The sequence below is a fragment of the Gopherus evgoodei genome, chromosome 2, assembly GCF_007399415.2.
Source record: "Gopherus evgoodei ecotype Sinaloan lineage chromosome 2, rGopEvg1_v1.p, whole genome shotgun sequence".
Lineage (NCBI taxonomy): Eukaryota > Metazoa > Chordata > Testudines > Testudinidae > Gopherus > Gopherus evgoodei.
Window position 1 is genome coordinate 14,419,243 of NC_044323.1, and position 26,519 is coordinate 14,445,761.

The window sequence follows — 26,519 nt, forward strand, 5'->3', positions numbered from 1 at the left end:
GGGCCCCACACCAGCAAGAGAACCTTTTCCACTTGGCCAGGTAAGTCGTCCTGGTAGAGGGCTTCCTACTACCAAGTAGAACCTGCTGCACAGGGAGGGAGCACTGGCTCTCCAAAGCGGTCAGCCACAGAACTTCCATACAGTCAGATGCAGTGATTGCAGGTTGAGGTGGAGGAGCCACCCTCCGTCCTGCATGAGGAGGTCCCAGCATGTGGCAGGGTTACTGGGGCTTCCACCAATAGCTCCAGCAGCACGGTGAACCAGTGCAGGCAGGGTCAGGCCGATGAGGATGACCGCCACTCTGTCCCTGCGCACCTTGAGCAGGATCTTGTGCATCAGAGGAAGTGGGGGGAGGGGGAAGAGACGTATTTTAATTCCCCTCCCCACGGGATCATGAATGCGTCTGCTATTGAGCCTGAGCTGCGGCCCTGAAACGAGCAGAACTGCAGGCACTGGATGTTGCCCCTGGTGGCAAACAGGTCTACCCGGGGAAACTCCCACTTGTGGAAGAGCGAATACATGACGTCCACTCTTGAGCGTCCACTCATGCATGCAGTACGACCTGCTGCGGTGGTCCGCTAGTTCCTTCCACATCCCTGGGAGATGTGACGCCTTGAGGTGAAAGCCGTGGGCTATGCAGAAGTTCCAGAGGAGGAGAGCCTTGTGGCAGAGTGGTGAGAAGCAGGCTCCGCCCTGCTTGTGTTTTACATAAACATGGTGGTCATGTCTGTCAGAACTGTCATGCTGTGACCACTCAAAGTGGCGTGAAAGGTCTGGCAGGCTAAATAAACCGCCCTGAGCTCCTTCACATCAATATGTAGTGACTGCACCACTCACAGCCACAAGCCTCAAGTCCTCCTAGGTGAGTACTCCATCCGAGGTCTGACGCATCCGTCACAAGCATCAGGTCTGGCTGTTGTGCAGCAAAGGTGATGCATTTGCAAACCACGATCTGGGACAGCCACCACTGTAGGGAGTCCAACACTTCCCTTGGGGCTGTCACCACCAAGTCCAAGGGGTCCCTGCCTGGGCGGTATACACGGACAAGCCAAGTCTGCAGCATCCTGAGTTTCAGTCTGGCATGCTTGACCATGTGTCCATGCTGCCATGTGGCCAAGCAGCCTCAAGCAGCATCTGGACGTTGTAGTGGGAAACTGGCACAGGGAGTTCACCGCTTGCTGGATAGCCAGGAATTGTGATACAGGGAGGCTCGCCTTTGCCTGTAGTGCATCTACGACCGCCCCTACGAATTCCACTCTCTGCATTGGAAAAAGGGTGGACTTGGGGACGTTGACCAGGAGCCCCAGTGTGTGGAATAGTCTCAGGGCCACTTGCACATGGGACCAAACCTCTTCGGACCGGCCCACCAGGAGCCAGTCGTCGAGGTATGAGTAAACTCCAACCCTCTGCCTCCATAAGAAGGCCGCCACCACCACCATGCATTTTGTGAACAGCTGTGGGTCGTAGCTAGGCCAAACGGGAGAACTGTGAACTGGTAATGTTCTTGGTTCACAGTGAAACACAGGAATCTGCGATGTGCCGAGTGGATGGCGATATGAAAGTATGTGTCCTTCATGTTGAGGACAGTGTACCAGTCCCCCGGATCCGGAGAAGGGATGATAGTGCCCAGAGACACCATGTGGAACCGGGCCTTGACCAGGAACTTGTTGAGCCCGCACAGGTCCAGAATGGGTCAAAGGCCTCCTCTGGCCTTGGGAATGAGAAAGTAGCAGGATTAGAACCCTTTCCCTCTTAGGTCCTTTGGTACCAACTATACCGCCCCTGCCTCTAGGAGCGTGTGAACATCCTTTTCCAGGAGGTGCTTGTGAGAAGGGTCCCTGAAGCGGGTGGGAGGTAGGCAGGAAGAACTGCAGCCTATAACCGCTCTGCACCGCACGTAACACCCAGCAGTAAAATGTAATACTGGGCAACACACAGGAGAAGCGGGACAGGCGGTCCAGGAAACAAGGGGATGGATCCGGTGATTAGTCTGGTATGCTGTCCTCGAGTGCACCTTCAAATCCAAGGATGCCTGGAGAGAGGTCTTCACTACGGCATTGCCTTCATCCACCAGCACAGTAAACTCCTGTTGGGAACTCTGCAGGAGGCTGTCAAACTTCCCCACTACTGCCCAGGAGTTGAAGTTATGCCTGTTGGTTAGCAATCCTCAACTGGAGGCCCCCTGAGGAAAACACCTTCCTGCCAAACAGGTCCAAACGCTTCGCTTCCTTGGCCTTAGAGCGCCATAGGCAGCAGGCCCCAGCCCCTTTCTCGTTTACTGCCGAGACTACCAGGGAAGATAGGCTTGGGTGGCAAAACAAGAAGTTGTACCCCTTTGATGGGGCGAAGTACTTGCGTTCCACACCTTTGTCTGTTGGGGTGCTGGAGGCTGGGGTCTGCCATAAAAAAAAGTCTTATAATTTGACTGTATGGTCTTAATAAGCGAAAGCGCTCTACTGGATGGACCCTCTGGGCTCAGGATGTCCACCATGGGGTCCTTCTGCTCCACTGCCTCCTTGGCCTGTAACCCCAAGTCATGAGCAACCTTATGCAGTAGCTCTTGGTGGGCTGTGGTCTACTGGCGGAGGTCCTGATGCCACCGTGCCTGCCACTACTTCATCCGGGGATGATAAGGAGGTCAGCAGCTGCTCCGCTTCCTCCTGCTTCTAGCTCGGACCCGGACAGCTGACCTTGGGGTGGCACTGGACTCTGTGCCGGTTTCTCCAGTCTCTCGCTTGGAGATGGCACAGGTAGCCTGGACACTGTAGCTTCCCGCATGGAGGAGCGTCGGTGCAGGGACTGGTACACAGACAGTAAGAAGGAACTGGAGGGGGTTGGGCCAGCAGGGGTATATATGCACGGCACAGTGGTGCTGCTCAGGTGGGGGTCCTGCTGGCCCGATGGGTACTACTTAGGGAAAAGTTTGATGCTCGTGCATGCAGCACACACACCTGATGTGGAATGGACGTGAACAAGCACTTGAAGAACTACTTCTCTTAAAGGTTTGGGCCTTCAGGGCAATAGCAGCGGTCCACTGTATGCTACCAGAGTAAGACCACCACCTTCTCAATATAGTAGTCAGTTTACACTTTGAGAGCTTTGCATCTCGCACATGGCCAATTAGAGACTGATACATACTTTAAAGACCTAAAAAAAAAAGCTACCTTCAAACTGAATAAAGGAGAGGAACAGAAGAGAAATTCCTGAAAATTGTTTCTCAGGAGAAAAATATTTACAAGGTAAGAACGTCTCTAAAAAAGGCATCTTTGCATGTGATATATCACATCTACTGCTCCTCCCCGCCCACCATCCATCTTTGCAGAATTCAGCAGTAACAGTAAAGCTAACACCAACTAGTGGGCTTTGCCATGGCCTCCCAGTTTGTGGTCAATCATGCTCTAAGCATAACGAGATTCAGAAAGTCCTCTTGATAACAGCATTGTCCATCATATTGGTGTCAAATAAAACAGCTGGCTGGACTGTAAGGGATTTAGTGCGCTCCAAAACAACCTTGAAGACCCTTTAACACCTAGCATATAGAAAAGAGATTTAGTGAGTGAGGTTGAGAACCGGGAAAGTATGTTGGCAGTTTCACAGACTCGTTAAGCCTAAGGAACATCAAGTGACTGACTTCCTAGAACCATATCCAGTTGAAGCTTAGTATTAAGGTGGGTCATGAAGGGCTGAAACTCACCTGTTCCACAAGCCTCTCACTGTCTCCGGGCTAGAGGCCCTCCATGTAAGACTTGAGTTCACAGGAACAAAAATGTTCAAAAGCTTTCAAGCAGCTTTGTCAGGGCCACAATAGCTGACAATTTTGTCTTTTACTGGGAGAAGGTTTAGAAGTGTCAAGCCCTGCATGAACCTGATGATAAACTTCAGAGATGGGTCTACCTTTGACTAGTTCATATTACACCATGCAGCCTCCTGGCATAGCTATCGGGAGTTAAGTTCTTTGAGTTTAACCTGATGATTAACTAGTTGAGCAGTTTGTGTGGAGCAAGTAAGGAGGTTCATGCATACCTGTTTACATTATCCCCCAGTTCTTTTCCCTCTTAGAATTGTAGGCCTTTCTGGCAGTTCTCTCCCCCCTCACTGCACCCCTCGCCGCCACCTCAAGATGCCAGAAGCATATGAGCCACATTTTGGAAACACTACAGCTATAGATCTGTTAGAAATAAAACTGGTGAGTTGGTTAGAAGGAGATGCGAGGTTCAGAGACAATCTGATACTGACCTGCGTGAGTCAAGCCTAAACATGTACAGTTATTCAGTTAAAACCTTTGAGCTTTGCTATTAATTTAGCTAATAGAGGGACTAGTGGAAAGGCATAAAGGTGCCTCCTTCTCCAGCCTGAAATGGAGAAAATGTCCCTTGCTTTTACAGCCTTCTCTAGATAGCACTGGCAGAGGACAAGTAGCTTCCTGGTCCATTTAATGGCGAAGACTCTTGTGTTCCTCACCTAGTGAAGATCCAGCCTGTTTCCCAATCCAGAGGCCACTTGTGAATTCAGTCTACAATAGTGTTCTTCTCTACGAACTACACACCAGATACATATGTTTTGTAGAAAAGCCTACTCCAATGCCTAGAAGGAGTGCCAATACAGTATATCTGACAGCATTGCTACCAGGTGCTATGATGATACAAGTCCATTCTCAGGGAGGATAGGTCAATCAATTGCTATTAGACAAGATGTCAGGGATGCAATCCTATGCCCTGGGTATTCCTAAGCTTCTGACGACAAGAAGCTGGAACTGGATGACAAAGGGTGGATCAGTCAATAATTGCCCTGTTCTATTAATCCCTTCTGAAGCATCTGGCACCAGCCCCTTGTCGGAAGTAAGGATACTGGTCAAGGTGGACTATTAGTCTGACTCAGTTTGGCCATTCTTATGTTTTTAATTTAAAAAAAGCCTATTCTGTGAGATTGTTTTTCCAATTTTGATTGGCCATCTTAATCATGTGGTGGGAGTTTTTCCAAAATAAGTTATTGACAGAGTGCCAATTAGCAGAAGCAAGTCTCTAGAAAATTAGAAGTTGTCTATAGTTGAAGTAACTATTTTGTTAAATTACAAAGTGCTGAGAAACCCTCAATGATTTAAACAGATCTGACTGGAAGGAAAGATTTATGAGAATGAATATCTGATATGACATCCCTCGATCTCTGCAGAAGAGCTGGAGCAGAGTGAGTGAAGTACAGATACTGTAAGAAGGTAGCATTTATCACCACCAGGGTGGAATTCAATGGACAGCAAGGACCCTGCTACCACTGCTCTTAAGGATTTTAAAAAAGTCAGTCCTGTGCTAAGGAGCTCAGATGCTAGAACAGGGGTGGGCAAACTTTTTGGCCTGAGGGCCACACTGGGGTTCCAAAACTGTATGGAGGGCCAGGTAGGGAAGACTGTGCCTCCCCAAACAGACTGACACCCTCCCACTTCCCACCCCCTGACTGTCCTCCTCAGAATACCCCACCCATCCAACCCCCTCACCTCTTGTCTCCTGACCGCCCTCTCCCAGGACTCCACACCCCAACTGCCCCACCAGGACCCACTCCCTATGCAACCCTCCCGCTCCTTGGCTCCTGACTTCCCCGACCCCTATCAGCACCCCTGTTCCCTGACCACCCCATCCAATCGCTCCCTGACTGCCGCCTCGCCCCCAAGGACCTCCTGCCCCTTATCCAACCCCCGTTTCCATGCTGCTCAGAGCAGCATGTCTGGCAGCTGCACAGCCTGGCCGGAGCCAGCCACGTTGCTGTGCTGCCTGGCAGGAGCTCGCAGTCCCGCTGCCCAGAGCGCTGGCCACACAGTGATCTGAGGCTGCGGGGGGCGGAGAAGGGAAGGGGCCGGGGGCTAGCCTCTCTGGCCAGGAGCTCAAAGGCCGGGCAGGACGGTCCTGTGAGCTGTAGTTTGCCCACCTCTGTGCAAGTTCTCATTCTAGCACAGATGTATCTCTGGAGAAAGACCCCTTGCAGTATTATGCTAGTGCATAGACACTTGAAAGCAAATGACTAGAAATTAGTGTTTAAACTAAAATTTTCTATTATCCAAACAGAAGTGCAGAGAACAAACAGCATAACTAAAAGCAAACTGGATGAATTTTGGGGGCTTTAATACACTGGATAATTATCAGGACGTACCAATGAAGTTACAATTCATAAGAGAGTAACATGACTAATGAGTACAATGTTACTATCGGAAGACAAAGACCAGGATATATTTTAAATCAGATTTGAGTATTGTTTTCCTTGCATTGTGCGTTTGAAGTCAAACCAGAGATACTATCTTGTTCCTTTTGCATATTACAAGTTGTAATATATGCAAAGCAGCTTTCTATCAAACACTGCTACTCTGTTCAGTGCATGTTAAGGTTCAGTGTTAAAATGAAAATCCTCATATGGATGATGATTCCATGTGAAAAGCCTTTTTTGGGATTATGCAAAAAGGACAAGTTTAATTTATAGGGAAGCACTTGGAAAGCAGCTTCAATTACCTAAAGATACTTACTGTTTTCTATGGTTGGATCATATGAATCAACAAACTGGCCTTCCACAAACTGAATAGTCAATGAAGATTTCCCTATAAAGGAAGCAAAAAAAGAATATTCATTTAAATCCAAATTTAAATGTCACTGTACAGAAACATACTCCAATGAGTTAATTAAGCCATTAGAGCAACAGTCTGCTACCAAGTACAAAGTGATATTACAATAATCAAAGTTGAATGTGTTTTATGAAATAAGCATACAAACCTGTGGTGGCTTAAACCCTGGCTACAGCTGGCTACTGAACCCTGTTACTGAAAGTACCAGTTAAATAGCCTGCTCTCAAGCAGTATCGAAACTGATGTAAGAACTTGCACAGACAGGTCTGACAAGCTGTTTTCAGCAAGGGTTCTGTTTCCTAGCATAGTCAGAGCACTCACTCCAGTTTACAGTATAGGACAGAGGTAGGCAACCTGCAGCACGTAAGCTGATTTTCAGCGGCACACTCACTGCCTGGGTCCTGGTCACTGGTCTGGGGGGCTCTGCATTTTAATTTAATTTTAAATAAAACTTCTTAAACATTTTAAAAACCTTCTTTACTTTACATACAACAATAGTTTAGTTATACATTACATACTTATAAAAAGAGACCTTCTAAAAACGTTAAAATATATTACGGGCACGCAAAACCTTAAATTAGAATGAATAAATGAAGGCTCGGCACAGCACTTCTGAAAGGTTGCCAACCCCTGGTATAGGAAACCAATTTCTATTCCAAGTGGTGTTAACATGTACTGTGATATAAGTACCCACAAGACAAAGTGGCATTTTGATAATTATAAAGACAAGAGCTATGCAAGAAAGAACAGGAACTTTACATTAAGAAAAAAAGAGAAGGGAGCAAGATGCTAAATAATGGCAATAATGCAAATCATTGCAGTGTCAGGATTAAAGACTGTTCCACACAAAAATTTAAGGGCAAAGTTAGTCACCTGATCTACGCAGGTATTCTATCACCTATACAGTATTGGGAGTGGTGAACAGTTACATTTACCAGTTTGGAACACTAGAGAATGGCTGTGCCAAATCAGATAACGTTTTTATTAAAAGGCATTCATCCAATCTGTAGTAGTTTAAAGAATAAAACCACTATACTATAGTTAAAACTCTCTTAATTGTTTCACTCTAAGATGCATTTAACCCTCTGCCCTCATCAGAAAAAAGTTAAGATGATTTTAGGATCCAAATTTGACTTTCAAATCATATCAGTGAGGAACTTAGAATTTCACATTCCATTAACCACATCTTTCATGATTAATCCAGGGGCCTGTAATTTAAAAAACAAAAAAACAGTTATATGTCCAGCCCTTATGGTTCTGAAAATCATACTGTTAACAAACTGATGCAAGAATGTCTGACCAATTCTGAAAACAGTTTGAAATCAGTGAGAAGTATGAACTTCCCTATTCATCTCAATAGTACGACAAAGACTAAGAAGGATACATTTAAGATCCTGCTCACATTTAACTAGTTTTAAAAGTCATGGTTAAGCAGCAAAGCTCAGCGGCAAGTAATTCAATTTGTGTCTACTCAGTAACTTTTCTGTCATTGCAACCATATTTGTGTGCTTACACCTTAAGACAAGCAAACAGAGCACAATGAGGAGCAGTGCACCCCAGTATGTCCTACTTCAAAGAGCTAGGAAGGAGAACTGGACAACCAATTTCACACAGATAACTGGGGTCCAGGATGCGCCACACACACACAAAAAAAAAATTGTTTACTCAACCACATTTTAGGAAGACAAATGAGCCAGACTAGGCCTCTGGCAGGCGTGAATCACTGTTGGCCGCTACAGTAAGCCATATGACATTGACAAGCAATATCCAGAGAGTTTCTGCACTACAGAAGTTAGAGAACCATTTGACAGTCTGTCCCAATCACTCTTTGTTCCCTGTAAGACTTCCACAAAAAACTTGGACGGCAGCATTCATAATTGGCAGGGAACAGCATGCAACAACTATTAGAGGGCCAGGTTCACATTCTGTGCTGCACCTACTCCCTCAAGTGTTAGAAAAGTTCTGGTATCACACTAAAGAGCTGACAGAAAACCGCACCAATGAGTTTTTATTTTTTAATTCAATCTAATAGTATATATATTTATCAAGTCCACTTAAAAATGTAAGAAGCTAAAGACTTTTCACAGGCAAGACAAATTTCCTATTCGACAGCTAATCCTTCCTAAAGCTGTGAAGAAAATACTGATTCTTAGGGTACCTCTACACTACCCGCCGGATCGGTAGGTAGTGATCCATCTATTGTGTGTAGTGTAGATGCGATAATCGATCCCCAATCGCTTTCCTGTCAACTGCTCAACTCCAGAGCGGTGAGAGGCGGAAGCAAAGTCGATGGGGGAGTGGCAGCCATCGATCCCGTGCCGCGAGGACATGAAGTAAGTGATTCTAAGTCAATCTAAGATACGCAACTTCAGCTAAGAGAACAGCGTAGCTGAAGTCGACACATCTTAGATCGAGCCTTACACAGTTTAAGTATTAGAACAATCAACTCTTACGTGGGAGGGGCACCCTGACCGTAGGTCTTTGCAAATTAAAGCCTTGCAAATACACCATTAGACAAGTGACTTCATTTTAATTTAGTCTGACAAAATTCAGCTATTGAAGTGATTCACATGGTCACAATTTAAAATGAAACTTGTGCAACTACTGAAGACTGGACTTCTGTCCAGTTATGTCTTAACTAGAGGCTAAGGGAACTTAGCAACATCTCTCCTGAGGGTAGACAACTGCTCATATTAACCAGGATTCTCAAGCTCTCAAGCTTTCCCCAGCATTAATTTCCATGCACCACAACATACTTCTTTTCAGAGATTACTGGATGTTGCCCGATTTGATAAGGGCTGTTTTAGAAAGGCACAACAAATGTTCTCCCATCCCCAGGCCCAAGTTTACCACCTCAGCCCTACCAGAACCAGGTGTTTGAGTGTGCAGTGTGCCACAAGATATAGCATTTCCTGGGAAGTCTGGTCATTTGGTTATAGACTCTGTGTGATGGTGAAACAAAACATCATGCAATCTGTGCGATTTAGACAGTACTTTTAAGCAGAGAGATTGCCATCACTTTACTATTGTGAAGCAAGCATTTGGAAGCACGGTTGAACTTACAGCACCATTTCCATTGCAGTGACTTCCCTACATGCAGGAATTTGCCAGATCCTATTTCAACATATGCTTACCAACACACTGCAACATAATCCCACAAACATTGCTACGTGTTAGATATTTTTGGACCTGGACACTAGCTTTTTTTTGCTCCTTTGTAACCCACGTTAGTGTACCGGGGAAAGACACTTCCAAACAGTGAATAGTCAAAAAATTTGATTAGTTTCTTGTTTAGCCTAAAGACATATCGGGTAATACTGAGTAATCTCTTGGCATTGGGTGCATTTCTACACCATGATGAGAGCAAGATTCGAGAACTTTAATTGATAGACACTATGAAGATTAACAGGCATATAAGGTTCATTTTTAAAAAACAGTTTACAGGAAAAAAAGTTGTTTGTGACTCAGACAATTTATCCCAAAAAAGTTTAAGACTAATCCATAGTTATACTTTGTTGTCTAAACATCAGTTTATATGCATGTTTTCCCAAATCTTCCTACAGACTAGAGAACAAAATCCAGAAGTGATCAGTCTGAATTCATTCTTCACCAGACTCACGGAAGTGGGCTACAAGGCTCTTGACCCAGAGGATACTAATTTCAGCGCCATCAAAATTATTTCAGTAGAATGTGGTATTCTGACAAGAGGCCTCAGGTCCCATTAACAACCAGAAGGCAAGATCTTAGCTAAGCTCAGAGCCAGGAACAGAGCACGTGTTGTCATAAAGCCATATTAAGCTATTAGAGCTAGTGCTGTCAAGACCTAATTTCTCGAAGAGGCTACATTTGAGCCAAAAGAAAGGATGCTTCAAGAGGTGTCACTTCAGGACCTTTCAGTTAAAAAACAGCCTGTATTCATCATAATCTTACTGTTTGTGAGGCAAAAATAAGCCTGTATGCAGTTCAGCTGTAGTTGTCTCCTCGCTACTTCCAGTAAGTCACACCAGTTTACCCAAGCTACAAAAATAAGCCACTGCACCATCCAAAAAGTCATATTGAATTTCTAGAGAAAAGAGTTCAGGCTAAATCAAGCATCATGTCCTCCTACAACCAACCTAAGAATAAAACAGATCTTCAGCTCACACATTTAAAGTGAACTGATATTATATACAGCAAGCAGTATTTTAAGTGACCACTCAAGGGATTAGAAATAGCTCAACTGAGGTTATAGCCAAATGAAGATGAAGCAGAGTTGTACTAAAATACACTTGGAATACTTTGGTGTTTTCAGATAGGATGCTCAAATGTGGTATTACGTAGGTTAGATTACATATATGCAGTATGGAAATCAGATAGACCTTCGTTCTGCTCAGTATAAGCACAGCTTAGAACAGTTTTCTTTGCTGCATAGGATAGCATACTGAAGTAGTATTCTTGAAGCGATTCAGAACTGCAAACAGCCAGGAACTGCACAGACAAAGCCAACATGCTCAGTTTTAGAGAAGAGTTAGCCAACTGTAGGAACAGTCAGTATAACATTGATCAGTTAAGGGCATCTGTAAAAATTTAGCTATCTGGAATAAATAGCTGCTTTTGAAAATGAGAGGATGGAAAGAACATCCAGCTTTTCTAATGCAAGTGAAAATTTTGCCTACAACAGCACTGTCAGTAGTATGATCATTTTGGCCACGAAATACTATAAAATGAGCATATAAAATACTAGGTGGATGCATATTTAAAAATAGAAGGCAATGCTAAAATTTAATGCTGGCCTGTACTACAAAAATCTACTTGAATTATTTCCCTCCTCTCCCTCAGAAAGAGTACCAAAGAGAAAACAGATAGGAAGAATCAAAGAAATTCAATAGTTGTGTGCCACACTACTCCTCCCAAAACCTTGCAAACGCAAAAAGTTAAGCATGTGATGAGAATCCATTTCATAATTATTCTTGCTCAGTGCTCTAGAGAATGTTACACAGGGATAATGGCCAAACGCAAGATTGGAATATTATGAGTGTATTTAAGTATGGAACGCTATATAATTAATCAAAGCAGACGGTCAACTTTCCCACTCCAAATTGGTTAGTGATCAATCGGTAGCTGTCTGGAGTTGCCAGCTTCTAGACTGCAACAGCCACCTGCTTTTCCACCAGTAGGGCAGCTCTCAATCTCATGTCCTTGCACCGCAGGGTGGGGGCGAGCTCAGCACACAGTCCCATGAAAGTGGTTTTTCTCATCCAAAAGTTCTGCAGCCACTGCTCATCATCCCAGACTTGCATGACAATGTGATCCCACCATTCAGTGCTTGTTTTCTGAGCCCAAAAGCAGCGTTCCACTGTGGTGAGCATATCTGTGAATACCACAAGCAATCTTGTCATGTGTTATTCGAGTCGACATTGTCATTGGACTCCTCACTGTCAGTTTGTAGCTTAAGGAGTAATTTGACTGCAATTCATGATGTGCTGGCAAGACCCATCAGCATATTCTTCAGTAGTTTGGGATCCATTCCCACAGACCGAAAGGGAAGACAGAGTGCGCAGTACAAAAAACATTGAAAGATGGTGCCAAATGTGAATGGAAGCACAGAGATTGCTGCCATGCAAAACAATGCATCATGGGGCATTGGGACAGGAACCAGAATACCCTGCACCCCACCCCCTGCCCACAAGCCACAGGGCCAAAATGGGAAGAGGTGCTCTGTGGGATAGCTGCCCATAATGCACTGCTCCCAATGCCCCTGCAAGTGCCACAAACGTGGCCAAACCAGTGGGCTGACGGCGTGAACACACTGCAGCACTTTCCTGGCTACAGTCTCCAAGGGCTGGTTTAACTCACAGCGCTCTAAATCTGCAACTGTAGCCAGGATCTAAGTCTAACTGTAAGGCACAAGAGATATTACCCATGGCTGCTAGTTGAAACTGCTAATGGTGGAAGGAGGAACTAAGACAGCTGGCCCCACTCCACCTCCTCCCTGGATCCTGGGGACTTTGGGCACTGCTGGCAAAGAGATGCCATTGGAAGAATGTACACTAGAAGTAGAATATGTAGTGATAGTCACTGAAAGAACCCATATTCTAATTATGGCTCAGCTAATTAGGTCATAGATCCTGAACGTGTTGTAAGAACTTTGAGATGCCACTTGTAAGTTACTCATGTTTTTCAGGCAAGCTGGAAAAGACTGGGGTTGACTTCTGCTGCAAAGAAAGGCAGGGTGCCAACGTCTCTTAAACAAGCACCTATAGGTAACTATCAACTTGCCTCTTATGCAAGTCTATTAGGTGTCATATCATCCAGACTCTGAATTTCCTTGGATCCATATCACCCATGTGAAGTCTGGGCACATATAGTAAGGAGACAGCACTGATCCCAATCCTATAACAGGCAGGTCAAGTAACAATGGTGATTCCAAGTACTGACAAGATTTTGGGGGTTTTCAGACTTTCGGAGGGGAGGGACAATGGCACTTGAATGGATTTACTTCTATTGAGATCCTAAAGATGATAGCAGGTAGCTGAGTGACTGCCATGAAGATGCGTTTGCGCAGGGTTTTATTTGTTCAGAACATAGAATCTATGTATACATGAGAATGCTGGGGAGAGGATGGAATGGGAAGAGGAGTGATATGGGCTGTTACATCATCAAAGATGTTCTCCACTATATGCTTCTAGTTATAAAGTAGATGTTACGACATTCACTCATGAAGCAGAACTAGTAAAAGTGCTATAAAGCTTTTTATAGGGCACTTTCAATATATCAGTTTTTCAGACGTCATTGTTATCATGGTCATTAAAAAGAGGGCAAAGAAGTGACTAACATTTTAAGTGTTATCATGCCTTATGTTGTCCGCTCCTTTGTTCCCAAGGAGTTGTCACCTGAGACAGTGCTGTATGTTAGCCTCCTGCACCACTTGTGATTGAGCTTTGTAGCACTTGAGATCCTCAGTGACACTTGATGAATGTACACCAACTCACCTACCGTTTCACATACCCTATTGCATTGATATGAATTGCAAGAAGTTTATCCTCATTTGTGAATTATAGCCTAGAGGGACAGTATAGTTCTTCTGACTGGAAAAAGAGAGATAATGGACCACAACAAGAAACAGACAATCATTCTGTCAAACTTTTATGGAGGTACTCTGCAATCCTCTCCCAAAGGTTTCTAGGGAAGGATGTCTCATTTCTTCCCTTGTGATAGGGCACTTTTGCATGCCATTCCATGATGATTTCAGCAAGCATTACTGCAGGGGTGGCCAGTCTGAGCCGGAGACGGAGCCAGAATTTACCAATGTACATTGCCAAAGAGCCACAGTAATATGTCAGCAGCCTCCCCATCAGCTCCCTGCCCCCCGCACCTCCTGCCCACTGGGGGCCCCACCAATCAGCACCTCCCCTTCCCTCCCAATCAGCTGTTTCATGGAATGCAGGAGGCTCTGGCAGGAAGGGGGAGGAGTGAGGGCACGGCAAGCTTGAGGGAGGGGGTGGAAAGGAATGGAGTGCGGACAGAGCCTGTGTTAGGGCCAGGGGTTGAGCAGTGAGCACCCTGCGGGCACATTGGAAAGTTGGCACCTGTAGCTCCAGTCCTGGAGTTGGTGCCTATACAATATTATCTTCTGAAGAGCCACATGTGGCTCTGGAACCACAGGCTGGCCACCCCTGCATTATTGCAACAAACAGGTTAGCAGCATATGGGCTTGAGTGACTTTGGGATGACAGCAATAGCTGTCTTAACAAAGGACTACTGTATTAGTCTCACTATGGAGCCACTCAGCGTCCCCTTAAGCTCTCCAGTGAATCTTGCCTCTCAGACAAGCTGAACTTCTGTGATGAAAACCAAAACCAAAAAACATCACATATTAGGTTAATCCTAACAATTCCTTTGTTAGAGTCAGGAGTCAGATATCAGCTAAAGTCCCCACTGCTTGTTGAAAATAGTACCTATACTCAGCATCGCTGCCCTGTACCCATACGTTCGGAAACAGGGGCCAAAATGTTATATAGTTTCACATGCAACTGAAAAATTCCCTCATTTTCTCCACTCCTCACCGTCAGGCCATACTCACACTCACCATGCCTGGGGCTGGAGAGAGGTGTTGTGCAGAGGCCCTCTAAGGCTGAAGCCACTAATTCTCATGGCCATGAATTTTGTAGATCTATTATAAATGTATAGCAATCACTGCATAATTCATAGGTTCATGAAAAGACAGTGGAATATTCATAAAAATGTATTCCAAGCACTGTGCAATTCCTAACTGCCTCAAAAATTCAGGTCAAGGTAGAGCACAGTCCCCCACACCACATTAACATGCAGTCCTGCGTACCACATTAATGTGGCAGACCGTGAAAGTGCTCTTTCAAGGCCTCCCTTGGACATACAATCTCATGCTGAGCTCTACTGGCCCCTGCGTCTGGCTGTTTCAAGTCATCAGACAGCCACTCCACCTCTGCCCTGCACCCTCTGGCAGCAACTTTTCCCTCTTTGCCTTACAGATATTCTGAAGGACAACAAGCAACTAAAACCCTTGGGATATTTTTCGCACTGAGATACCATTCTGTGAGTAAACACACATGAATTTGACACCTTCCTCTCAGACACTCCCACGCAACTTGTTTCTACCCGTAGTGCACTGCACATCAACACAAGCACTCCTGGTGAGTACATGCAGCACTGACATAAGCAACCAAGCATGCACATGCACAAGCCATATATTAACTGTGGCAGCTTTATGCTGACATAACTTGCATGGATCAAAGTTTGCAGTACAGACATGGACTTAGTATGTTTTGACTTACTACCACTTCAAACAGCGGTACATCAAAGCACACTATGAAAAACTTTTAGTCCACTATAGCAATGTCCACCCTGGACATTACTGCACAGCAAGCTAGTGCACTGTAGATTCATACCTTGGCATGCCAGACTAACTCACTATGTAGATAAGCCCTTGATGTTTTAATTATTCAGCATATATTCCTACAGCTAGACAGTATTTCAAAAAAATTCTTGCAGGTCACTGTTGAGAGCTGCAGGAAGTTAAAGTAGACTAGTGTTTTACTTTAGTCTTATACTAGTTCCAAATTCAATTATAAAGTGTTGCATTGTAGAAGCCAAAGAAGTGTTTGGCACTTCCATAAGACAGCACTGCACACCCTGACATCCAGCATTTAATTGCAGCAGAACCTACCCTTGTAAGTTATTTACTGTATTCTAAACAATAGACTTTCAACTTTTGTATAAATATAGCAATAGCAGGATCCATGCTTTGTTCAAACAAGGAGTCCCTTCCTTTCATACAAAGATGTTATCACTTGGTTGAGTGAGCTAGCATTGAGTCAGAAAACTACAACCATAAACATTAAAGATCTGACAGAGAAAACTATAAAGCAGGCAAATCAAGAGTTAATCCTAGCACAGTGTCCTTAAATAACCCCAATGTGGCTTGATATTACAGCTGAACACGCTGCCTCTAGTGTCCCAGCTACTGTTAAAAAGTTTGCTGCAGTAAGTTTGACGTCTAAAGGGTAAAACCAATCATAAAAAGAAGTTTTTAATTAAACTGGCATTTAAGTCTCATTTCAGTCCCCTGCTGGGAGCAGCCATTTTGTTTTATCTTGGTATTCTAGAGCATCACCACCGTAAAGACCATTTAATCCAGTTCCCAGTCTAAGACTTCTTAGTTTTAATAATGTTACTAATTAAGTATTAAATATTGCATAAATCCTGACCATTAGAATTTAATTTTAGGTCCTAGGTGGCTCTAATGCAATGGCTTTGGTGTGTTACAGGCTCCACTAATTCTGTAGTGATGTGCTTTGACATGACAGCAGGTTTTTGTTCTTCGTCAGATACAATAGTGACACTGGCTATTTAGTATGTAACAGAAATATCTGTTCCCTCTGATTTAATACTGAATGGATACCGCATCATGATGTTGAGTCCTGTACTGCGAGGTGCCATCATTCCAAATGACTTAAAAGCAAACTCCTGACTCCATTTGTAATATTAGAAATACTGTAACTTTTTGCCAGAATAAGGGGATGTTTGCTCCATTTTCCTGCACAAATGCTTAAATTCCCCAGTACAGTGTTTGCAATCTGCCGTACTATAAATGCTATAGCAATGTCACAGTCTACTCCAGAGATGGCTGCATTATTTCTTGCATTTTTTGTTTATACGTGACAAGCATGAAGGCTTTCAGATGACTATATTAAGAAAAGTGAGCTGAGGTTCATAACACACTGTGATAGGGTTTCCAGATCACGCACACAGACTAAGGCTTTATCTACACTGGACTTTCACCATTTGTCATTAAGGGGTGGGGGAAGCACATCCCCAAACGACAAAAATTTTACCGATGAAAAGCAGTGGTGTGAACAACTCTTTGCTCTCCTGCAGACAAACCACTGGGGGGGGGGGGGGGGGATTTTTTTTGCAGCAGGAAAACTCTCTCTGACAAAGAGCGGCTACACTGCACACCTTTTAGTGGCATGGTCCTAGCAACACAGCTGTGCTGCTAAAAAGTGTGTAGTGTAGACATAGCCTTAGGCTATGGCTACATTACAGCTTAGGTTGATATAACTCATGTTGCACAGAGGTGTGAATAAGCCAACTCCCGAGCGTTGTAAGTTCCACTGACCAAAGCATGGGCCGCAGGGATGTGTTGGCTGCCACTTCCTGCAGCTCCCATTGGCCAGGAACAGCGAACCTGGGCCACTAGGAGCTGCAGGGGGCTGTGACTGCAGATGGTCAACATAAGCAAAACATCCCATGGCCCACCAGCTGATTACTGTGATAGGCCGTGTGCTAAAGGTTACCAGCCCCTGCTCTACACCCAGATAAACATGCCACATCATGCAAAATCTAAGAAAGTCATAACAGACAGTCCAGCTAAAAGACAGGCAGGTAACCAAAAGCCCAGTTAGTTTTTTTAGTTCTATGAGAGCCTCTAACATAGAAAAGACTCTTTCAGATCACTTCTGAGGTGTGGTCCGCATTGTGAAATTGGGTCAGCATAACTATATCACTAAGGCCTGGTCTACACTGGGGTGGAGAAAAATCGATCTAAGATACGCAACTTCAGCTACGAGAATAGCATAACTGAAGTTGATATATCTTAGTTCGACTTAGAAGCACTTACTTCGTGTCCTCGCGGCGCAGGATCGACAGCCACCGCTCCCCTGTCGACTTCCTCCACCTCTCACCGAGCTGGAGTTTAGCAGTGATGAGAGTGAGATCGGGAACGGATTTATTGTGTCTACACTACACACAATAAACTGATCCCCTGATAGATCGATCACTACTCGCTGATCCGGCAGATAGTGTAGATGTACCCTCCCATGTGAGAATCCACACCCGAACAATGCAACTAAACCAACCTAACCCCCAGTGTAGACAGAGATTTCTCTTGCTGATCTCAATACTGCCTCTTGGGGAGGTGGATTACCTATGCTGACAGGAGAATCTCTACTGCTGGCACAGGTAGAGTCTTCACTGAAGTGCTACAGCAGCTCGCCTGCAGTGTTTTAAGTGCAGATAAGCCCCAAATCTGAACTTTCAGATAAGGGAAGTTCTCATTCCATCAGGTTATGTCCTCAGCTACATATCCAAGACCTGCAGTCCAACAAGCAACGTAAAGGCAGGAAAAAATGTCATGTCCAAAGGTCCATCATACCACAGCAGACACACTGAGACACTGATGGGGTAATACTTTTGGGAAGCCCAACAGTCACCTTCTCAGGCTATTCTAACAAATTACCTCATTTAAGAAAGGGACACTATTCTAGTGGGAAGACAAGTGTGTCTGCCTCAAACAGCTAATCCACAATAAGACGATCCAATGGCAAACATCAGACCCACCTATGCTGCTTTTCAGCAAATAGTCTGCCATCCTCAAGAGACTCAGAAAGGCTTAACAACTCAAAAACAGCCTCACAGTCTTACTTCATTTCACTTCATGCAAACCTATTATTTTCACACTGAATTTTCAAGTATTTTATTTCCTGAACATTAACTATCAAGCTACACAGGTGTTGGTGTTAACCTATAAAGCTGTAAACAGTCTAGGCCCTGCCTACTCAAGAGACTCTCTTCATGCCATATAGCCAGAGTCAAGATTGGTGTAGGTATTAATGAGATGAAGCATTCTTGATTTGAAAGAGAACTGTTAGCAGAACATTCTATAAAAGGGCCCTTCAGTTTTGGAATTAGCCCCAATCTTGCTCAAAAATAGTTCTGCAGAACATGCTGCAAAGTTCAAATTTTAGGGAGCTTCCAAAAGGGAGCACTTGAGAGAGGGTTTTAAGCTGAGTATCTTTTCTCATTTTTCTTTTACTCAAGCCTTGATAAATTATTGCTTTATCTGGTGGAGATTGTCAATTTGTCTCTCTACTGAGTAGAGTTTTTGAAGCCATTGTCAGTATCCTAGATACTAACAAACTATGAATCTTATCACTTCAGTGTCCTTCATGAATAAGCAGTTTACAGAATGAAAGTAAAGTTCCAATGAACTCTTTAGTAGTTCTTGCTGTAGTCTGAATTTTTTACTAAAAAAAGTACATGAAAAATATTTGAGACTATATTCAGGAATTCTAGCCTAAAGGCTTCCCTCCTAATTTATAGTGGTCAGAGATTGTTTGCAGTGTTGCTGTACCCATGTGGGTCCCAGGATATTAGAAGAACAAGGAGGGTGAGGCAGTATCTATTTTTGGATCAAGAGAGACAAGCTTTCAAGCTCACCAGACCTGAGGAAGAACTCTGTGTAGCTCAAAAGCTTGTCTTTCTTGGTCTAATAAAAGATATTACCTCACCCAATATATCTCTTTAGTGGCCAGAAAGAAAGAATTGAGTTGAGACTTAATCCATTTCTAGAATCAAATCGCTCAAATAGTAGAAGTATCAGGGAGGGACCCATATTCTACAGGGAAGTAATTGATGTTTCTCAGTTTTAAGCAGTTACATAACTTTATGTCAAACAGTCTTACCACGTACTTTTTAGCATGCATCCTTTTTATTACTGTACACGTGACTATTAAGAAACACCTATTTATATGTAGCATACAGCAATGCTTAACTCTTCCAATCAACAAAATTCAACATTTGGGGGCTTTTCTGCTGAATTGGGGCCAAACTGAGCAGATTCAGACAATTACCAACATTTATATTGCAGTTGTTTCTGGAAGCCCCTGTTGTGGGCAGACAAAGCACAGAGATTTTATTCTCCTTCAAGTTTCCCAACCATCTAAATATAGGTCCCTACAGAAGATCATATTTTCAACTTTTACTAATCACAAAGGTGACACGGGGAGTGGCTTAGCTATGTTAATTTTTAAAACATTTCTTTTGTTGCAAGATCAGAAATTGTGTTCCATTAAAGCCATGAGAACCCTAAGATCCACCTGAAGAAAAGGGTAATCATACAGCGTGGGCAGACAAAGAAAAACTGATTATAACTGTTAGTTTCAGACTGCAGCTGGATGGTTCTGGGGAATTCTTCTGCTTGGGTTAATTTGCATAGATCAACAGCAGTAGTGCTGCACATGTTCAGTGAAGTTATAAGGCACAGACCCAGCACTGCACTGTCAATACTACTACTATATAAACCTGGAACATCTTCATAAATTTGGGATGAGAAAAACATCTAGAGACCAGCCATCAAAAAGAAGGGATATCCGTGAAGACTGAGGCTACAGCAGAGTCACAAGTGGGAGAAAGAGAGACACAGGGCGAACTGGACATTTAACACACCACTATATTTCACCCAGACAGGTGCAAATCAATTCCAGGGGAAGAATCTAGCAGCCGGAGAGGGCTCATGTTCTCTATGCAGGGGAATTAATAGTGAAAAGAATCACCCCATAGCTTCCCTGAATCAATGGAACTGATGCACCCCAAGTACTGTACCTAATTGGTATTACATCACATCTCAAGGGCTCATAAATTACTAAAAAGGTTCTGGGCAAACAATCACTCCATTAAACACACAATAGTATGTAGGAAAACATGAGAATTCATGTAACAGTGAACCCTGCTAAAGTGAACGTTTTATATTAGAAATTTTAACTTGGTAGCCAGAATGATAGCTTTACAGTGAGCCATAAACAGTGGTCTTACTGAAAGGAGTGATGCCAGCAGGCTCCTGGTCATTATAATTAAGAATACTTTTCACAAGCAGCATTTCTGACCAGGTGACCTTTCCAGAAAGCCGCATGAGAGGGCTGGGTGAGGTCAGCACACTGCCCCTCTCCTAGCCACAGGGCACCTCTGGAGCTGTAGCGCTCAGAATTTCACCGGCTCCAGCCCTTGGCAGACCAGAGAAGGGGCCTGAGGCCAGACTGATCCCGGGGCAGGCGGCGCCCTCACCTACAGGGCCGAGCACGGTGCCAGCCATCAGACCGGCGAGGAAGGCGGCTCCTTCCCGTCACTCGGATCACTTTTTTGGCAGCACAACGCACGTTTAGTGCGCCCCAGGCTTTCCTGGGGAAGTGAAGCTATCGGACTCCCCGCTTCCACGGCAGCTCCCGGCCGGACTACACCTGTCGCTGGGGACTCTCAGCGCGAGGTGCGGAACCAGGACGCTCCGGGGCGCGATGCGGCAGGAAGGGAACCCCCTCCTGGGGTTCGGCCGGGCTCGCAGCAGCCGCCGAGCTCCCACCGCACTCCCCGCCTCCGGGGAGACTCACTCGCGCAGTCAGTGAGAGGCAACCGGCCCGGCCACTCACCGGTAGCCGCCACAGCCTCGAAACGGCAAGTTTCCTAGGGCCGCAGAGCCCGGTCTCGAGCTCTCTAGAGCGTCCCCCGGTCTGCCCGAGCGCCTGCCGCCGCCCCAGCCCGGCCCGGCAGCTTCGATTCCTCACCGCCCCCGCTCCGGGAACCACAGCCCCGCGCTCACCCACGCTCCGGTAGCCCAGGATCGCGATCTTGCGGGACTTGGACGGCGGCATCTTCTCCCCGCCCGGCCCCGACCCACATCAAGGGCGGCGGCTCCGGCTGAGGGGGCGGCGGCAAGGCGGGGCGGCGAGACTGGACGGGAGACCCCGAGGGCGAGAGAAAGAGGAGACGGCGACGAGCGACATGCAGGGACCCGCGGCCGTAGCGACCGGACGCAGCTCCCTAAGCGCAGCAGCGGCGCTGTCCTCACGTGACCCCTACATCACCAGCCGAACGTAGGTGAACGTCGTTACGTCACGAACCGAGTCCGAGATTGCGGAGTTAAAAACCGGCCGGAAACGCCAGGGCGCGGAAAAGTCGCTGCATCATTCCGGGCCTTCGCACCTCCCCTTAGCTACAGAGCAAGTGCGAGCTGATTGGGCCTGAACCGTAATATAAATTATAATATCCGGCACGGGATTGGCAGCAGGTTGTGGATGCTAACAACCAGCTCCAACGATTGGCTGTATTTGAAGGCTGAGGCGGGGCTAAATGGTGGGGCGGTCAAATCATGATTGGTGGCGAGGGTAGAGAATGCGCGTGCGTGAGGGGCGTTAGTGGGATTGGTCGGCCTTGCGCCCTGAGGCTGGGGCGTGGGTGGGGATGCTCGGGGGGAGCGCGCGCTCAGGCGCGGTGGCGGTTGGGCTGGGGCCTCTTTTGAATATGCCGCTTTTCCTAGTGCTGTGGAACCCGGCTGCTCGCGCGCTGTGCCAGGGAAGCGCCTGCGCCGTTGAAGCTCTGGCTGTGGGGTCTCTCTGCTTGTTCAAGTTACCCCGCGCCGCCCCAGGCTGCGCTAGCTATGGGGCAGCTGCCGTGGGCTGCAGGTGTGGGCCGGGTGTTCCTGCGTGGTGCGGAAAAACGGCCGGGGCAAGCGTGAGGGGGCGTTGCCAGGCAGGGCACCATGGCAGGCGCCAGCTTGGCCCAGTCGCCCCTCTGTCAGAGCGGGGGCCGCACTGCAGCGTTGCCGGGGCTGGCGGAAGACGTTACTGAAGGATGAGTTACCTCCCTAGAACACTGCGCTAGACTAGCGAGCCTGAGAGACGGACTTGCACGTGGGCAGCAACCCTGGAAAAAGTATATAATCTGCAGGGCGGTTCAGGCCCAGTCAGAGGTCGGACTTGCTCCGCACTGTAGCTAAGGGCGTGCAGGGAGTTCTCCCTGTAATGTGGTGCTGGAGTCATTGACTCTGAGGGTATGTCTACATCTACAATTTTTCAGCGCTGGTTGTTACAGCTGTATTAGTACAGCTGTATAGGGCCAGCACTGCAGAGTGGCCACACTTACAGCAACCAGCGCTGCAAGTGGTGTTAGATGTGGCCACACTGCAGCGCCGTTGGGCGGCTTCAAGGGGGGTTCGGGGAACGCGAGAGCAAACCGGGGAAGGAGACCAGCTTTGCCGCGGTTTGCTCTCGCGTTCCCGGAGCCACCCTGCAAACCGCAGGGAAGGAGACCTGCTTGCACGGGGTTTCGGGGAACGCGAGAGCAAACCGGGGAAGGAGACCAGCTTTGCCGCGGTTTGCTCTCGCGTTCCCCGAACCCCCCTGCAAACCGCAGGGAAGGAGACCTGCTTGCACGGGGGTTTGGGGAACGCGAGAGCAAACCGGGGAAGGAGACCAGCTTTGCAGCGGTTTGCTCTCGCGTTCCCCGAACCCCCCTGCAAATCGCAGGGAAGGAGACCTGCTTGCTCGGGGGTTCGGGGAACGCGAGAGCAAACCGGGGAAGGAGACGTGCTTGATTACCAGAGGCTTCCTCAGGTATGCTGGGATACCTGCTTATTCCACGGAGGTCAAGAAAAGCGCTGGTAAGTGTCTACACTTGATTACCAGCGCTGGATCCTCTACACCCGAGACAAAACGGGAGTACGGCCAGCGCTGCAAACAGGGAGTTGCAGCGCTGGTGATGCCCTGCAGATGCGTACACCTCCTAAGTTGCAGCGCTGTAACCCCCTCACCAGCGCTGCAACTTTGTGATGTAGACAAGCCCTTAGGTACACTCGGGCACTGCACATTTGAACTCTACTCCAGGCAGAAGTCTGATGATCTGTCCGCACGTTTCTATTCTCTATCTCTGGAAAACGTGTTCTGCTAATTTGTGCAACTAATTTAGAAGGAGCTGTTATTTTCTAAAAGAAATATATGCTGTACATGGATATAATACAAAAATAACCACCCCCTGCCAACTGCACACCCTTAGCTGTCAGCTGCCACTCCACACTTGAACCTATTTGGGATACAGTAAGACTTCAGCATTATGGACACCAGAGTTACAAATTGACATAACTTTGTGTCAACCACACATCTCATTTGGAACCAGAAGTATGCATTGAGGCAGCAGTGATGACGAAAAGAAAAGGCAAATACAGTTCACTATGGTATTAAATGTAAACTACTGAAAAATAAAGGGAAAGTTTAAAAAAAAAGTTGACAAGGTAAGCAAACTTTCTGTGCTTGTTTCATTTAAATTAAGATGGTTAAAAGCAGTATTTTTCTTCTACATAGTAAAGTTTCAAAGCTGTATTATGTCACTGTTCAATTGTAAACTTTTGAAAGAACAACCATAACACTTTATTCAGAGTTACAAACATTTCAGACTTATGAACAACTTCCACTCCCAAGGTGTTTAACTCTGAGGTTCTACTGTATCGTCAAACGACTACAACCACTGCTTTATGGGTACCCCATCATGAAAGAAATCTTTCCTGACCTCCAGTCTTTTAGCCTTTAAACAACCTCTCCAAGCTCATCAACAGAAGCAAGCTCTGCCGAGACTAGGACACACCAGTTCAAAGTGGCACCAGACCAGACCCTGCCAGAACAACATGCAAAACCTGCAGACATATTTCCAGTGGTATAATGATCAACACTCCCCAACACACCTTTCAAAATCCACGGGTCCTATACGTGCCAATAGGACAATATATGGTGTACCTCACCAATGCACCAAATGCCCCAATAGCAATTACATGAGTGAAACTAGACAATCATTTAGAAAAATAACAGACAAAAACACACTGTTACCTATGGGTAACACTTTGTACAAAGAAATCACTTTATATCAGACCAGGCCTTATCTTTAAAGGACACCTGCACAACACCTTCAAAAGACAAGCTTCAGAGCTTAAAGTCATAATTTTGCTAGACACTAAAAATCACAGACCAAATAGAGACACCGGATTTATGGATTGTTACAATCTATAGCTCGCTAACAACAACCACCCCCCATTTTCTCCCTGTAACTGTAGGAGTGTAGATGGGCCACTTCACTTTGAATGATCCCTTGAAATATGTGTAACTACTTATATTAAACCATCTGTTCCATCTTGTATTTAGCTGTGACACTGAGGGCAAATCTACAAAATTAAGTTGACTTAAGTTACTTTGATGTACAGCCACCGCAGTAATTACATCAATTTTACATGTCCGCCCTACACTCCTTTTGTCAGTGGTGCACATCCTCATCAGGCGCATGTCCATTGATTTAATGGACAGTATGGAGCACTGACAGCCCTTCCCATCATTCATGAAAAAATGGTAAACATTAGGAAGTGGAAGCAAAAACAGTATTATCTAAGGAAATAGCCCCCTTTGGTTTTCCCAGTACATCTTATCTGACTTTGTCTTCTAGACTAAATTCTTCAAGGCAGGGATAATTGTGATTATATTGTGAAAATTGGAGTATGTTTTGGCCTTTAATTATAAGTTGCACCAACAGAAAGAAGTTCTCTGATATGAGAACATAGAATCTATGAGATAATATTTTAAGATAGTGAGATAGCACGATGTGGATAGCATTCTGCTGATGCTGCAGCACAGTCATTTGACCTTGACATTTATGTCTGAACTCTTTGCATTCATTAGGGGATAAGTCCTCTTGCCTCGTCTATGACAGGCTGGATGTGGGGATGGGGAGAGAGGGGTGGCATGTAGGATTTGTGCCCCCATATGCCTTCTGGCACTTCACAGTAGCTTCCAATCTACAGGTTATGGAAGTAGAGGATCTGGCGCTATGAAGATACTCCTGTTCTTCTCTACCTTCCAGGGCAAGTTAGTACTGCAAAGGGCTACTGTGGCCATAGTGGTCCGCAGTCTGATAAGGAGGAATCCTTGCTCCTTCCCTCTCTGGGTCTAGTAGCTATTGTACAGTCCAGTGTTTGGGTCATTTGCTAGATAGCGGAAGCAAAAAGAGCTGTGTTGCTTTGCTGGCATTTTATTATTTTAATTGTTGTGAATCTGTAACTATATTTGGAGGATCCTGCTGGTTCTGTTGAAGCCATGGCTGTGCTTTCCAAATCTGCACATCCCCTTATGACTAGTGCTGAGACATCTGGGCACTGTTCCCTGCTCCTCTTTCCCTACAGCATTCAGAAAATATTTTATATTTAAAAGGTAGGTCTGACCTCCTGGACACTTTCCAGGCAGGGCTTGGTAAGCAGCAGTCATTCTCCCTCCAGGGGATATCAGTCTGGTTCCACGGGATCTTTCTTTTGCTTCACCCCCTTTTCTTTTTTTCCCTTTCACCTCCTGGGCCGTACTCATCTCTTCACTGTTTTTCTTCCCTGTTAACTTCCACTCATTGCCTCCCTCCACTGGGTGGGAACAGGCTAGCACAGGTGTTTTCTGACCCTCTCTCCTCTCTTCAACTGCCCAGTCTCAACCTTTTCGCCTCAACGATCCTTACCTCCTCCTCCTGCTAAAAGTCCTTCAGCCCAAACAATGTGCATGCTTGTTGAATAACAGTAGGAAGGAAAAAGCTACCATGTCATTTCCCCTCCTAAAAGACATCGTGCCTTTAAGGCAGAAGCCCACATAGACTCTCAGTTCCTCCTGCAGCTCTCCAGTGCACAGGGAGATCGTGCCCACTGCACCACCCATTCACCGGGTCCACCCAATCCCCCACACAGCCAGCCAGTGGGTGGTGGTCCAGTCTCTCCACACATGTATTGGGATAATTGGCATCCCAGAGGTTTATAAATTTGCCTAGGCCCTATAAGATG

The 26,519-nt window shown here is 45.9% G+C and overlaps 1 protein-coding gene across 2 annotated transcripts in view; it reads right to left on the minus strand.

Moving 5' to 3' along the window:
* Nucleotides 1-21,852, minus strand: part of RHEB (Ras homolog, mTORC1 binding) — a 55,490-nt gene extending 33,638 nt beyond the window's left edge. The window contains exons 1-2 of one of the 2 annotated variants that reach the window (XM_030550039.1): nucleotides 21,489-21,852; nucleotides 6,506-6,577 (exon numbers count right to left, since the gene is read on the minus strand). In XM_030550039.1, the coding sequence (XP_030405899.1) occupies nucleotides 6,506-6,577; nucleotides 21,489-21,540 (124 nt within the window). In that variant the 5' untranslated portion in view covers nucleotides 21,541-21,852. The remainder of the gene's footprint in view (nucleotides 1-6,505; nucleotides 6,578-21,488) is intronic. The other variant, XM_030550038.1, reaches the window with a different exon arrangement.
* Between the last annotated feature and the right edge of the window lie 4,667 nt (nucleotides 21,853-26,519).